General features: G+C 40.5%; 1 protein-coding gene across 2 annotated transcripts; it reads right to left on the bottom strand.

The window, feature by feature from the left end:
• Positions 1 to 6,767: 6,767 nt before the first annotated feature.
• On the bottom strand, positions 6,768 to 11,487 carry LOC127000009 (transmembrane protein 126A-like). 2 transcript variants are annotated; one of them, XM_050863382.1, is made up of 6 exons: positions 11,331 to 11,487; positions 9,709 to 9,832; positions 8,850 to 9,021; positions 7,866 to 7,994; positions 7,064 to 7,186; positions 6,768 to 6,949 (listed from the first exon to the last, which is right to left on the bottom strand). In XM_050863382.1, exons 2-6 carry the CDS (start codon positions 9,810 to 9,812, stop codon positions 6,830 to 6,832), a joined length of 648 nt encoding a protein of 215 aa, XP_050719339.1. In that variant the 5' UTR covers positions 9,813 to 9,832; positions 11,331 to 11,487; the 3' UTR covers positions 6,768 to 6,829. The 2 variants fall into 2 exon arrangements, with proteins under 2 accessions (XP_050719339.1, XP_050719338.1); XM_050863381.1 differs by lacking the exon at positions 11,331 to 11,487 and adding an exon at positions 11,073 to 11,323.
• Positions 11,488 to 12,859: the final 1,372 nt, after the last annotated feature.

Here is a 12,859-nt window from a genome sequence, read left to right as displayed (position 1 = left end):
TATATATATATATATATATATATATATATATATATATATATATATATATATATATATATATATATATATATATATATATATATATATATATATATATATATATATATATATATATATATATATATATATATATATATATATATATATATATATATATATATATATATATATATATATATATATATACATATATATATATATATATATATATATATATATATATATATATATATATATATATATATATATATATATATATATATATATCTCTATATATATATATATTCCTACTATCTCTATCCTAATTTCAACCCAAAGCTGGATGTTGCGCCTACGTGCACACATCACTGCTCGTGCCCACGACCTTGACTCTTCTGAATTTTCCACCATCTGGCCAAGACTTCATTGTCATTCTATTACTAAATACATCTGTGCTGTTTATCTCTCACCTAACTCTACTAACTTTGTAAAATTCTTTGACTACTTGAACTCTAAGAGGAGCACATCTTGACCCACTCTCCCTTCGCTGAAATCTCCATCTTGGGAGATTTCAATGTTCACCACCAGCTTTGAATTTCATCCTCTTTCAGCCTGGTTAACAAGCTTATAACTTTGCTCTCCTCAACGACCTATAGAGCAGTTGGTTCAGCACCCTACACGTATTCCCGACCGTCTTGGATGTTGGAGACCGGCCCAACATACTTGACCTCTTCCTTACCTCTAACCCTTCTGCTTACTCTGTCAAACTGTTCTCTCCGTTGGGCTCCTTCGATCACAACCTTATTTCTGTATCATGTCCTATTGGTCCTGTACATCCTTTGGACCCACCGAAGAGGCGATGTTTCTGGCATTTTGCTTCAGCTCGGTGGGACGACCTGAGGATGTGGTGTGTCTACCAGTACCGTGGATAAAACAGAACTTGCCAGTGTTGTAGCCCTCGGCACGACTTTTTGTAGCGGTCGACAGCGGCTACAGTGGGAACTGGCGCTCCGTCTTTCTCCTCAATTTTTGTTTTAATCTTCAGCACGAAATCGTGCAACTTGTCAGTGGGGCCGTAGGCTAGGGATAAAAAACTTTTTCGAAACTGACCCTTGATGACAGCCATGTGCATGAAAAATTCCAGAAATTTGAGTACTTTAGCTAGAGACATATTCTCTCCCTCTGTCCAGCCACCAGCTTTCAAATATGAGCCCAGATCAGTAGACAACCGACAGGCGTCCACTTGTCCAGCAAAAAGCCCTTTACTCTCCACAGCTGAAATCAAATTGGTCACAGCTATATTAACACCTTTGACGAGGCTGTGCCTAACATCTTCCCCAAAAGACTCAAGAAAATGTGACCGAAACTGGGCATAATCTTTGGTTTGTTGCGGTTCCATGAACGCACTGGTGTACATAAGAGCTGATGCTTCTGTTCCCGGCTTTAATCTGGACCTAATGAAGGAGATTTTATCTCCCGGTTCTGACACAAATGAGTTGTTCATAACATCCTCGCATTGTAGGATGAAGTCTCTCGCACTGTAATCCGGTTCATTGCCTGCGAAAGCTCTGACTGATGCCGTAGTCGGCAGAAGTTTAATAGTGTTAGTAGCCATTGTGGATTCTTGGTTAGTTAAGGTATTACCTTTGTTATCATGCGGGCGGGAAGGAGGAGGAGGAGGAGGAAAGACACTCTGTCGTGAGCTGAACCGCTCTTTAGGACACGGGAATTGTCATCCTCGGCGGTCGCTTCCGAATCCTGCACCAACTTCTGGAATCCCTTGGTCAAAGTTTCTAACTCCGGATCAGATTGACCTGAAATGTCATCAACATGTGGTGTATAAGTGTTGTGTCACCTACATGCATGTGGATACCATGAAAATGTGAAGACGGTGCCCGTGGCACTCCTTTGACCTCGGCTGGCTTGCCCTCATCCTAGACTGGCTGTCCCCGCGTCCTTGGTTGGCTTGCACTCGTCCTTGGAGCGGCAAGAGACGGCCGGCAGTGCCCGGCAGCGGGGAGGAATGGGCGGGAGGCGTCGGCGCCTGGCAGCGTTGAGGATTTACATAGATAGATTTACATAGAAAATCAGACCACACAGACCCCATGGTCCAGACTAGGTGGTCTGTCCTTAAACCTAAATGATTTTACATTAATCAGATGGCTCCAAAACGTTGCTTTTCTACTCTAGTTAATATTAAGTTCAAGGAAGTGACGGTCGAGCTTGTTTTTAAAGGAGTCAATCGTGTTACACTGGACCACTGATGGTGGGAGCTAATTCCATTCTCGCACTACAACGTTGGTGAAGAAAAATTTGGTGCAGTCTGAATTTACTTGTCTACATTTGAGTTTTGTGCCATTGTTCCTCGTTCGCAAAGTGTCATCGATCATAAACAGTTTTGTTCTGTCCACATTCGTGAAACCATTAAGTATTTTAAAACATTCGATCAGTTTTCCTCGGAGGCGACGTTTCTCAAGAGAGAACATGTTAAGGGTGGAAAGCCTTTCTTCGTAGGATTTGTTGCGCAAGGAAGGGATTATTTTTGTTGCTCGACGCTGAACACCTAGTTTAGCAACGTCCTTTGCATGGTGGGGAGATCAAAACTGTACCGCATATTCCAAGTGGGGTCTGACTAAACTATTGTAGAGCGGAAGTATTACATCTTTATTCTTGAATAAAAAGTTTTTTAATGAAGCCCAACATTCTGTTCGCTTTATTTGCTGCATTGATGCATTGATGTGAGAATTTGAGGTTAGACGCGATTTTAATCCCCAGGTCCTTAACGCATTGAACGCTTGTGAGTTTAACACCGCGTATTTCGTAATCGAACTTCTTATTTTTTTTATCCAACTTGAAGGACCTGGCACTTGTCTACGTTAAAGGGCATCTTCCATTTATCCGACCAAACTGAAATTTTGTGCAAATCCTCTTGGAGGCTTTGCCTGTCTTCGTCAGTGAGAACCGAGTTACCAATCTTTGTGTCGTCTGCAAATTTACTAATGCGATTATTGAGTCCAACATCCACGTCGTTGATGTAAATAATGAAGAGCACTGGGCCAAGAACCGAGCCCTGAGGGACGCCACTAGTGACTGGCGCCCACTCTGAGTTAAATCCGTCAATCACAATTCTTTGTCGTCTGTTGCTCAACCAATTCGTGATCCATTGGTTTACTTGACCGCTAATGCCTATTTGCTTTAATTTATAAAGTAATTTATGATGTGGGACTTTATCAAACGCTTTCTGGAAATCAAGATAGACTACGTCCACTGATTTGGGTACGTCATAAATTGAGAAGAGATCGTTATAAAAGGTCAGTAGGTTTGACAGGCAGGATCTTTTGTTACGGAAGCCATGTTGTGAATCTCCAATTAATGAGTGGCTTTCGAGGTAACTCACAATTTTGTCTCTAATTATGCTCTCAAGTAGCTTACCTACAATTGAAGTTAGACTAATGGGTCGGTAGTTACCTGGTATTTTTTTGTCTCCTTTCTTAAAAATCGGTGTCACGTTAGCCTTTTTTCCAATCCGAAGGGACGATGCCTTGTCGCAAGGACATATTGAATACGGTAGTCAGGGAGGAGAGTATTTCGCTCTTTGTTTCTTTAAGCAGTATAGGATATACTTTGTCGGGTCCGGGACTTTTATTTGTTTTAAGTGAATGGAGAGCTTTAAGGACTTCATCGGTTGTTATTTCAAAATTAGGCAATGCATGCTCGAGATTTACAATAGTACTGGTGTTGGTGGTAGCGACAGGAAGACTGTTAGTATTAAACACCGAGGAAAAGTAATTGTTTAAGAGGTTTGCAATGTGTTGGGCGGGGGAGCGACCACGCTCCTCCAAGATCGCCGCCAAAAGTCCGCCCTGGTCTGGCGAAGGGATGCGCCTACCCACGACAGGCGGCGTCGTAGGCAGACAAGTGGGCGTCTCGGAATTGGTACGAGACCCCCGACAGCGGAGCGGTGAGGTGGGGCGCGGGGTGGGGCGGCGGAGTGTGCTGACTCGACCCACCGGGGCAGGGGGAGGGTGCGGCCTGTGTCAGCGTTCTTGCACTCACTCCTCTGTCTGCCCCTTGACGACACTTGTGACTGTTAACACGTTAGAAAGATGACACCGATTGAACACTTCGGATGGTCTGGAAACCGCTGTTCACCACTTTTGTTAGTTGTTCTTAAGTGTTTATGTTTAAGGCGCGAACTGTTATCTCACGTCAGGTCCGGTGTACCACTGCCTGCGTTCTCCAGTTGATTGAAGTGGTTGAGACAACACAATTGCCTTTGCTTAAGTGAGGTGTATTATGTGTTGGCCGAGCAGAGCCGTTAAGTTCACTTTGAGTTCACTTAATTTACTCTCTCTCTCTCTCTCTCTCTGGTTGACTTAAACAGTTATATTTGCTTATAACTATATTAACAGTCTTACAGAAAAGTTACAGGATTTTGTGGACGAGTCGTAAGTCGTACGCACACCCCGAGAAGTCCACTGCTCTCGCCCGCCGCCCGCTGATATCTGCCGGCTTCTCCCGGAGCAGGAGCGGGCCAGGGCACCAGGCTTGCTGAATCAACACCGTTCCCACGGCAAGGAGCACCTCCTAAGCACAACGTAGCGTCTACGTGTAACGTCCTGGCGCCGCTGTGCCATGGCGTTACGACATACATTCACACATTCACATGTATATTATAATATACACATTACATCCCCCCTCCCACAGCCCCGCTGCACTCAACTTTCTACTCTACCTCATCCCTATACTGTCCAAACCCCTTATGCTAGAGTTAACCAGCATCTTCACTCTTTCATCCCTTACACTGGTGAACGCTGGAACAGCCTTCCTTCGTCTGTATTTCCTCCTGCCTATTACTTGACCTCTTTCAAGAAGAGTGTATCAAGACATCTCTCCACCCGAAATTGACCTCTCTTTTGGCCATTCTTTGCTTTTGTCTATTGTGGCAGCAGCGAGAAGGGGGCTTTTTTTCTATGCTCTTTTTGTTGCCCTTGAGCTGTCTCCTTTTTTTTAAAAAAAAAAAAAAAAAAAAAAAAAAAAAATCATATATATATACTATATATATATATATATATATATATATATATATATATATATATATATATATATATATATATATATATATATATATATATATATATATATATATATATATATAATATATATATATATATATATATATATATATATATATATACACACACACACACACACACATACACATATATATGTATTTATATATAATACAATACCGCAGCATAACACAATGATTTGCAGGGTTGTATGGGCCTAAGTCAAGGAGGTATGCATGCACACAAAATTATGGAACTGAAAGAATAATTATGTTCTACTCACTTAGCAACTTTGGTATCCTTTTATTCACTGAATACTCCTAATTGTACCTATTTAACAAGACTCATTCAAATGTCTGAACACATTCCTTTCTGGAAATCGAGTGGAAGGGGTCGAAGCCTCCTGAGTGCATTTCAACCAAGATGAAAACCTATACTTCAATAATTATACAAATCATACAGCTAATCATCGGTTATCTTTTTTCATTCTGACACTTTTCATTTTTTTCCAGGCTAATATCCATACTAGACAGAAGTCAACCACAGTGCCTTCTCCTTGTCCTGACCTCAGTTGCTTATCAGTAGACCTGTCACTAGTCAAGTGCAGACATGTTCAGCTACTCTGTAGTTAGCTTATTCCACTAACTGCTAGCTATGGTTAAGACTAAGAGTGACCTGTATTTGGAGCTCCACCACCTAGAAGACCAAGCTCAGGTATTACAGACAGAGGTCACCTTGTTGACAAGGGAACAAGAGGCTCCTTGCACCATGCTGCCTTCAGAGGTTCTCAAAGTCTTGGAAAGGGGTGAGAACAAGAAGCTGCAGAGCTGTTCCCAAGTTTGCTGTTTTTGCAATGTTTTGAGTTTTTAGGATGAGTGTAGAAAAAAATGAGAAGTGTAGACACAGGGATCCTGCCTAAAGGCAGAGCCTGTGTTGTTGGCTATAGTCAGGTAAGGTACTTGAACCACTTTTTTTTTTTTTTTTTTTTTTTTGTGTGTGTGTGTGTGTGTGTGGCAAGGAACTGGGCAAGGGTTTATTTCCCTGTGGCAGGAGTGTAGAAGGTAGGTTTGCAGATTAGAGGAATCATGCCCACCACTGCTTCCTTGGTACATTTTCTGTTGGTGTCAAGGCTTTATCATTGCACTGAATATCCTTAACCTCTAGAATCATTTGTAGTGATAGTGGTGAAATTAGTGCCAGCATTTTTGGGGGTCATTGTTGTTTCTTTTACCCACTGTCACACATTCATTTATGAAGCATTTTACGTACTTCAAATTTTATCATGCTTACCTTCCCTACACAAATATGAAATTTCTCACAGCAGGGTATTTACAATTTAATAAATAAATTTAATTTGTATGCAAAAGAAAATAGACAGAGATAAAAAGAAGACACAGTAAACTTATAAATGTTCGTTTCTTTGGTGTTACTTGATGCTCTTATTCTAAGAACAGTCACTACACTAAAATTTAGCTTCCTTCCAGAGATAAAAGTATGAAAAATTTGTTTTGTTTAAGTGGTGATCTGTTGCAATGATCAGTATTGGAATGTATTTTAAGCATATTTGCCTGTGATAATAATCATACAAAGAAAAGTTAATATAAAAATTAGCATTAAATGGAGCAAAATAGTTGTAGGCCAGGATACATAAATACATCTGTTCTAAGTATTTCTTGCTATAAGAGAAAAAGAACATGAGAAAATTATTCAACACAGTTTAATATGATTTCTTTAATCATGACTTAAAATATTTCTATATACAGACTGAAATGTTTGCACTATAAACTTAATTTACCCTTATGATGCTCCTTCAGCTCCTCTTCCATCTGTGCCATCTTTGCTGCTACAGTATAGAGATTATGGAACTCCCAATGTGTCCAGGCCACTCCTGCAATGATCTAAAAGCAGAATTTACCTCAATATGCGTCATATGTGGTATAATCATTATTTTTCACTGAATATTTTCAGAGGCTTTCAAACTATTTAGAAGAGTGAGTAACACTGAGACTTACATTTATTCCTGCTAGGATGTACAGCTTTGATAGAAAAGGTCTGGTTATCTTGGCAATCTCCTTCACCACACTTAAAGGTTTCCTGGCATCAGGCACAGGGTAGGTATATAATCTTGCAGCAAACTGTGACAGGCATTAAAAATTATTAGCAACAAAACAAGTGAAGCATTACCTATATTATATGTTTCCATAAAAGTTTCTAAACTTGAAGTCTTTGCATCCTCAAAACAAATATCAGTAGAACAACCAATGTGGGAAAGTTTTAGCAAAAGGTAATCAACACTATTTTTCTTATTACATATATAAGCTATTTCTATCTGCAGAACAACCAATGTGGGAAAATTTTAGCAAAAGGTAATCAACACTATTTTTCTTATTACATACATAAACTACTTGATGTTACTACGTCTGCTCAAACTTATTCCATGTGGAATTACTTCATTAATGTTTTCATGGAATATAATCCTTTTCTTAATTAGCAATTTTTATGTGCTCTGTCTTCCAAGAACAAGGATCTTAACAATGAGGACTCAACATGAAAGCCTTATCTATTGATACCACAGCACTTTTTCCTAGAAAATTAAGGCAAAAATTGATGTATATCCATATTCCATATCATATTCTCTGCAATGAGAAAGGGCCTAAAGACTGCCAGAGGATCAACCTAAACTGACCTCCCCTGACTCAGAACTCAAATCTGAGACATTGTAGTTATGAGGTGAAAAATTAACCACAAAACTAGCAGTAATCACTGTCATCCTATTATCACATGACCACAACATACTAATACAGGCTTACTCACCTGGAAACCAGCCAGTGGGGCCAGCATCATTGGGTACACAATACCAGAAAAAAATTGCACCAACCCTCCCCTCATCTCTATGCACACAGGACACTTAAAGGTTTGTAGTAGCATTGGGCGCTGTACAAACTGAAAGACAAATTATAATTTCTGGTGTATTAAAAATTTATAGTACAATACTTATGCAGATTAATATGTATTTCAATCAGTTAAAAGGTTGGGGAAAATAATTAGCATTCTCACCATAAAACTTCTGAAACTAAAAATATGCAGCTCTCAACCTTCTGAACTTTGAAAAATTCCAAAAGATAGCTGTTGGAGTTCCTTATACCAGAGTTATGAGAACCAACACCTACTTCAGAGCCAGCTTTCTCAGTGCTACTAGTATATATAACATTAAAGTTGCAAAACACAATAAGAGCATCCCGAGGTGGGTACCAGTTTGGCTTCTGCACCACCATGTCCACTCCCAAAAGAATTAAGAGGGGCTAGAGAAAACTCCCACTGACAAGATGCAGGGGTCTTGAAGGCTTTGTCCAACATCCATCATAGGCAGCAGGCTCCCCCATTGCAAATGAATTGAAGGAGCCCATTATGTGATCAGGACCCATGCAAAACCACGCCAAGATAAAGATTAGTACCTAGTCTTTTTTTGACATTTATTAATTTTCATAAATAGCTACTTCAAATAAACTTTCCAATGTAGTAGTATTTTTATGATAAGAGAACTAATTGGATGGGTGTGATTATTCATTATCAACACTCCAAGTTTTCATAGTACAGTTGCATTACTCACTAAGCTGCCATGCTTTGCTCTTCAAAATAAATAATGGTGTTTATGAAACTCTCTTCCAGCCCCTGCCTTCTATAGCCTCCTAAGTTAGTAGAATCATCACGAATAAAGACTGTAGTTCTTATAATACTCTCATAAATTTTATCCATGCCTATCATGATTAAGTCTGACACGGAACATATTTATCTTACCTGGTGGTGAAGCAGTCCCCCAACAAGAGCAGGGGTAAGGACCACAGGTATAAGTGAAGCCATAAATGCATGATTCTTCAGTTTAAGAACCTTGCGGAAATGTGCATTGATATAAACAGCACTGCCACCATTGGTAAATGCTGAGGCATACATGAAGTTCTTTAGAGCAAACCTGTAAATAATAAAAAATAATCAATTTAGAATGCCAATACATATAAATACCCAACACCCCACCCCCACACACACCATTGGTGGCTGAGTTGTCAGCACACGGAGGTGGTGACCCCAAAGACCAGGGTTCATGTCCCACTGATCTCACTCCAAGCAGCTGACAATTTCTAACCCTACTGGGTGACAGAAGATTGCCTACATGCAGTCCAAATCATCAATCAACCCTAACTTCAATGGCTTTGGTGGAGGACCACTAGGGGGGCAGCACCCAATTTAATAGCAAATAAGGATTTAATAAACCACTAAAGAAATTTACCAACATTGCTCTTGCCTCTGTTCACCCGTATTCAATAACACCTACATGTATTCATACATTAAAATTTGAAAATCTTTCATTATTTCCATTATCAAAAACTCTAAGTTATTCCCATTTGTGCTGTTGTGCAAAGGCTGCTTCATGCTACACTAACTTTCAGTGATGAATTATAAGTTTAACAAGAAGTATATTCTGAGATGAAAGAGCCATTTCATTAATATGTAAGTGATTGCTTATGACTTGTAGCAACAAATCTATTCATATATTCAAACATTGTGAAGCTCTATACAAACATATCAGGAGGCCAAAAAATAATACAATTTACATTAGACAAGTTCAACCTAAATCACAAACCAGTTACAATAAACATACACGTCAGATACAGGCTTCCAGTTCATAACCATGTCCAATGATTCACTGACAATACTGTTGTCATCCTCCCTTAAAACTTCTTCATGTTCTTTATGTTTATTCATTGTGTAGTGAGCGTGAGATCCTGCAATACAGAGTGGAGAAACATTTATTAGAATACATGTCATATACTGTTTGAATGACTCAAAATCTAATCAAGTACAGCAATACCTTGGTTAATGAGTGCCTCAGTCTACGAGTGTTTTGATTTATGAGCAAAAAAAAATTACTAAAAATGGCTTGAATTATGAGCGGTGACTTGGTGTACGAGCATCCTGTTTGTACAAGTCAAAGAAGCACATGGGTTCCCTTTGTTCGATGCAAGAGCTCAGAGCTCAGAGTGGAAAACAATGGGAATAGGGTCTCACTCCATGTTGTAGTCGCAGAAGTAGCCCTAGCGTGCTCATGTCCACTAACGTTTGTGCTCTAGTGTCTAATTGTCAGTATCACAGTGTGCGTTTGTTTTGGTTTACAAGTTTTTAAAATTTGCGAGCAAAATTCTGGAACGAATTAAGCTCGTAAAGCAAGGTATGACGGTACTGACTAACTTTGCTTTTAAATATATCCTTGTACACAGATCCAAAGGTCTAAGTATGGTAACAAATAACCAGTAATCAAAGGACAAGTTAAAATTATACTCATGTGCAGGTTTGAGCATGATGTTCTGTGTATATAACTGTGCGTTTGTGTGCACGTGTACAAGTGTGTGTGCCTGTGCACACACACACACACACACACACAAGGGTGTGCATGCACAAACTTTCACATAAAAATGCACACACCTACGCTTCAGTAATAAAAACTGTCTCCACTAGAAAAAGTGGTCCAAAGTATCATATTTTAACAAGAAATGAACAGTCTACATCTCTAAAATAAATTGCTCAGGTCTGCTGAATGAGAGCCTCTGTTAGTTTTACAACAATCAATTTATATTTAAGAGGATATGTGTTACTCTCCTTACCTGTCTGTCAGGTTAACTGACTTCATAATCCTAACACTGAAGCCATACGTAACAAGCTAGAGCATGGAACTGCAATTGGTCAGCAATAAAAAATTACAACAGAGCTGACAGTAAACTACAGTAAACAACACCCCCCACACACCCAGGTCCGTAATGCCACTTAAATATATAAATCCGTGCAAATTGTTCCCAATGACAGTTTGTGTGAGCCAGAGGGCGGCAGTTTTTAAAGTGGCCTTGCTTGCCTCTGAACGCCTCCCCGGGCCGTGGAGGGCCAGCAAACGTTGGCTGCCGCGCCCACCGCTGGCGTGGCGTGAACACCCAACACACGGGCTGACGAGGTCACGGCTGGACCCTGACTTACCCAATATGCACGTAAAGCTATCGCGTAGAGGCCCAGGCTGCCCCGGTGTGCAGTATTTCGGCTTTCGGGGCCAGGCCGGGCAGCCTCTCCAACGGCCCCCTGACGACTCCCTTTACCCATTTAATTGTTACTTGTTTGCTCTTTCACCTTCCTTTACAATAGTATCTTGTCTGTCTTTTCGCTTTCACCTTCTTCTTGGCTGTATTTACACTTTCACTTACTTAAATCAAAGAAAACACTTTTGTTCGCTAAACTTACATCGGCGACAACAAACTCCACCACGATCTTGATCATGATGTCACAGCGGCCGCCGGCCGGCAGAAATTTTCAGATTGAGATTCTGCTGATGTATTGTGACAGCCCAACCTCACTCACTGTATAATTAGGCATAAAAAGTAGAATATCATGCTATTTCCAGTTGAGAATCAGCCATATTTTCATAGATTTTTTTTGTTACACCTTTCCTTTTGATAACATGTAATTTTGTAAAATCCATAAGTGATGCTGTATGTATCTTATTAACATTGAGCATATTTTGTATCCTTTTATACTTTTTACTGGTGAAGGTCAAAAATTTCCATACTGTTATTTTTCTTCCTAAGCTTTTTGAGCCCAGCCGAGGCTTGGGTTTCATCCACTCCCCATCAAACCAAGTGTTGTCTTCTTCTTCTTCTTCTTTTGAGGTGGGTCCTCCTTGGTTCTTGATTGATTGATTGATTGATAGTTTATTGTTGCAGGTAAACAACAAGGGAGAAGGGAGGAACATGCCATCCCAACCCCCAGGCAGGACAGAGTGTGATTATACAACTATTAATACATGTGTAGGTAGCACCATGAAATTAAAAAGATACAATGGTAGGAAGGAAAGCACAACAAGGGAGGGGGCAGTACCTCCCCCTGGACAATAAGACAATAAAATGTGGGGACGGAGAACATTGCCCAAGCACTAGATGGGAATGAACACAGAGATAGAGTAAATACTAGTCCTTAAAGTAAAATACTGCAGAGATCACAGCCTTGTATAGCACGGCAGTAGTTCAGGCTGCCACACACGGCATCACCACCTTGGTGCAAACTGAGGGTGTTCTTTGAGGATAGCAGGGAGGACATCATGGTTCAGGAGCCAACAAATTGTCTGGGGCAGGTCAAGGCAGTCCCGTGCACACTTCTATAATTCACTATTCACACTTAGTTATACTTCACTGCGCACACTTATATATACACTTCACCCTGCCCTGAACTCTGATTGTCGGTGCCTGGGGGTTGGGACGGCATGTTCCTCCCTTCTCCCTTGGTGTTTACCTGCAACAATAAACTATCAATCAATCAATCAATCACTTTGCTGCCATTGACTTTGCTTCTCTATTTTCTTTTCCTTTGTTTTTTCACTTAGCTTACTTTGATCTTTTTTTCCAGTATACTCCTTCCAGGACAACCGGAACAGGTTATATGAATACTACTGTTGTGCTCCACTTGTCTACCCCTCACACAGCAGGTTGTGGCGCCAATTACAATTTAAACTAAGCTAAGCCTTGGCGTAACCTACCCCCCTTAAGCGCCAGGCGACCCGCCCGCCAAACAAACAAAACAAAATAAAACATAACTGGGACAAAAAAATTTCTGTCTCAAAAGCCATCGGGGGCCCCTCTTCAGGCCGTCGAACGCGCCTGCTTCGCCTCGTCCCCTCTACGGCACTCCTTTACAGGCGGGGCGGTGTAGCGGGCGTCCTGCGCGATTAAAGCGAAGTCCGACACGAAGCTGACGGTAGCTTCCAGCCGCCCCAGTAG

Source organism: Eriocheir sinensis, chromosome 17 (genome assembly GCF_024679095.1).
Source record: "Eriocheir sinensis breed Jianghai 21 chromosome 17, ASM2467909v1, whole genome shotgun sequence".
Classification (NCBI taxonomy): domain Eukaryota; kingdom Metazoa; phylum Arthropoda; class Malacostraca; order Decapoda; family Varunidae; genus Eriocheir; species Eriocheir sinensis.
The sequence above is the reverse complement of the archived record's forward strand: the minus strand, read 5'-3'. Positions and strand labels throughout refer to the sequence as shown.

Excerpts from the sequence above, each read along its gene's own strand:
- LOC127000009 (XM_050863382.1), bottom strand. The coding sequence starts at position 9,812 with ATGAATAAACATAAAGAACATGAAGAAGTTTTAAGGGAGGATGACAAC. Across the intron at positions 9,022-9,708 it reads TGGAAGCCTGTATCTGACGT|GTTTGCTCTAAAGAACTTCA; the intron begins GTATGTTTATTG and ends TATTATTTACAG. Across the intron at positions 6,950-7,063 it reads ACATCCTAGCAGGAATAAAT|ATCATTGCAGGAGTGGCCTG; the intron begins GTAAGTCTCAGT and ends TTCTGCTTTTAG.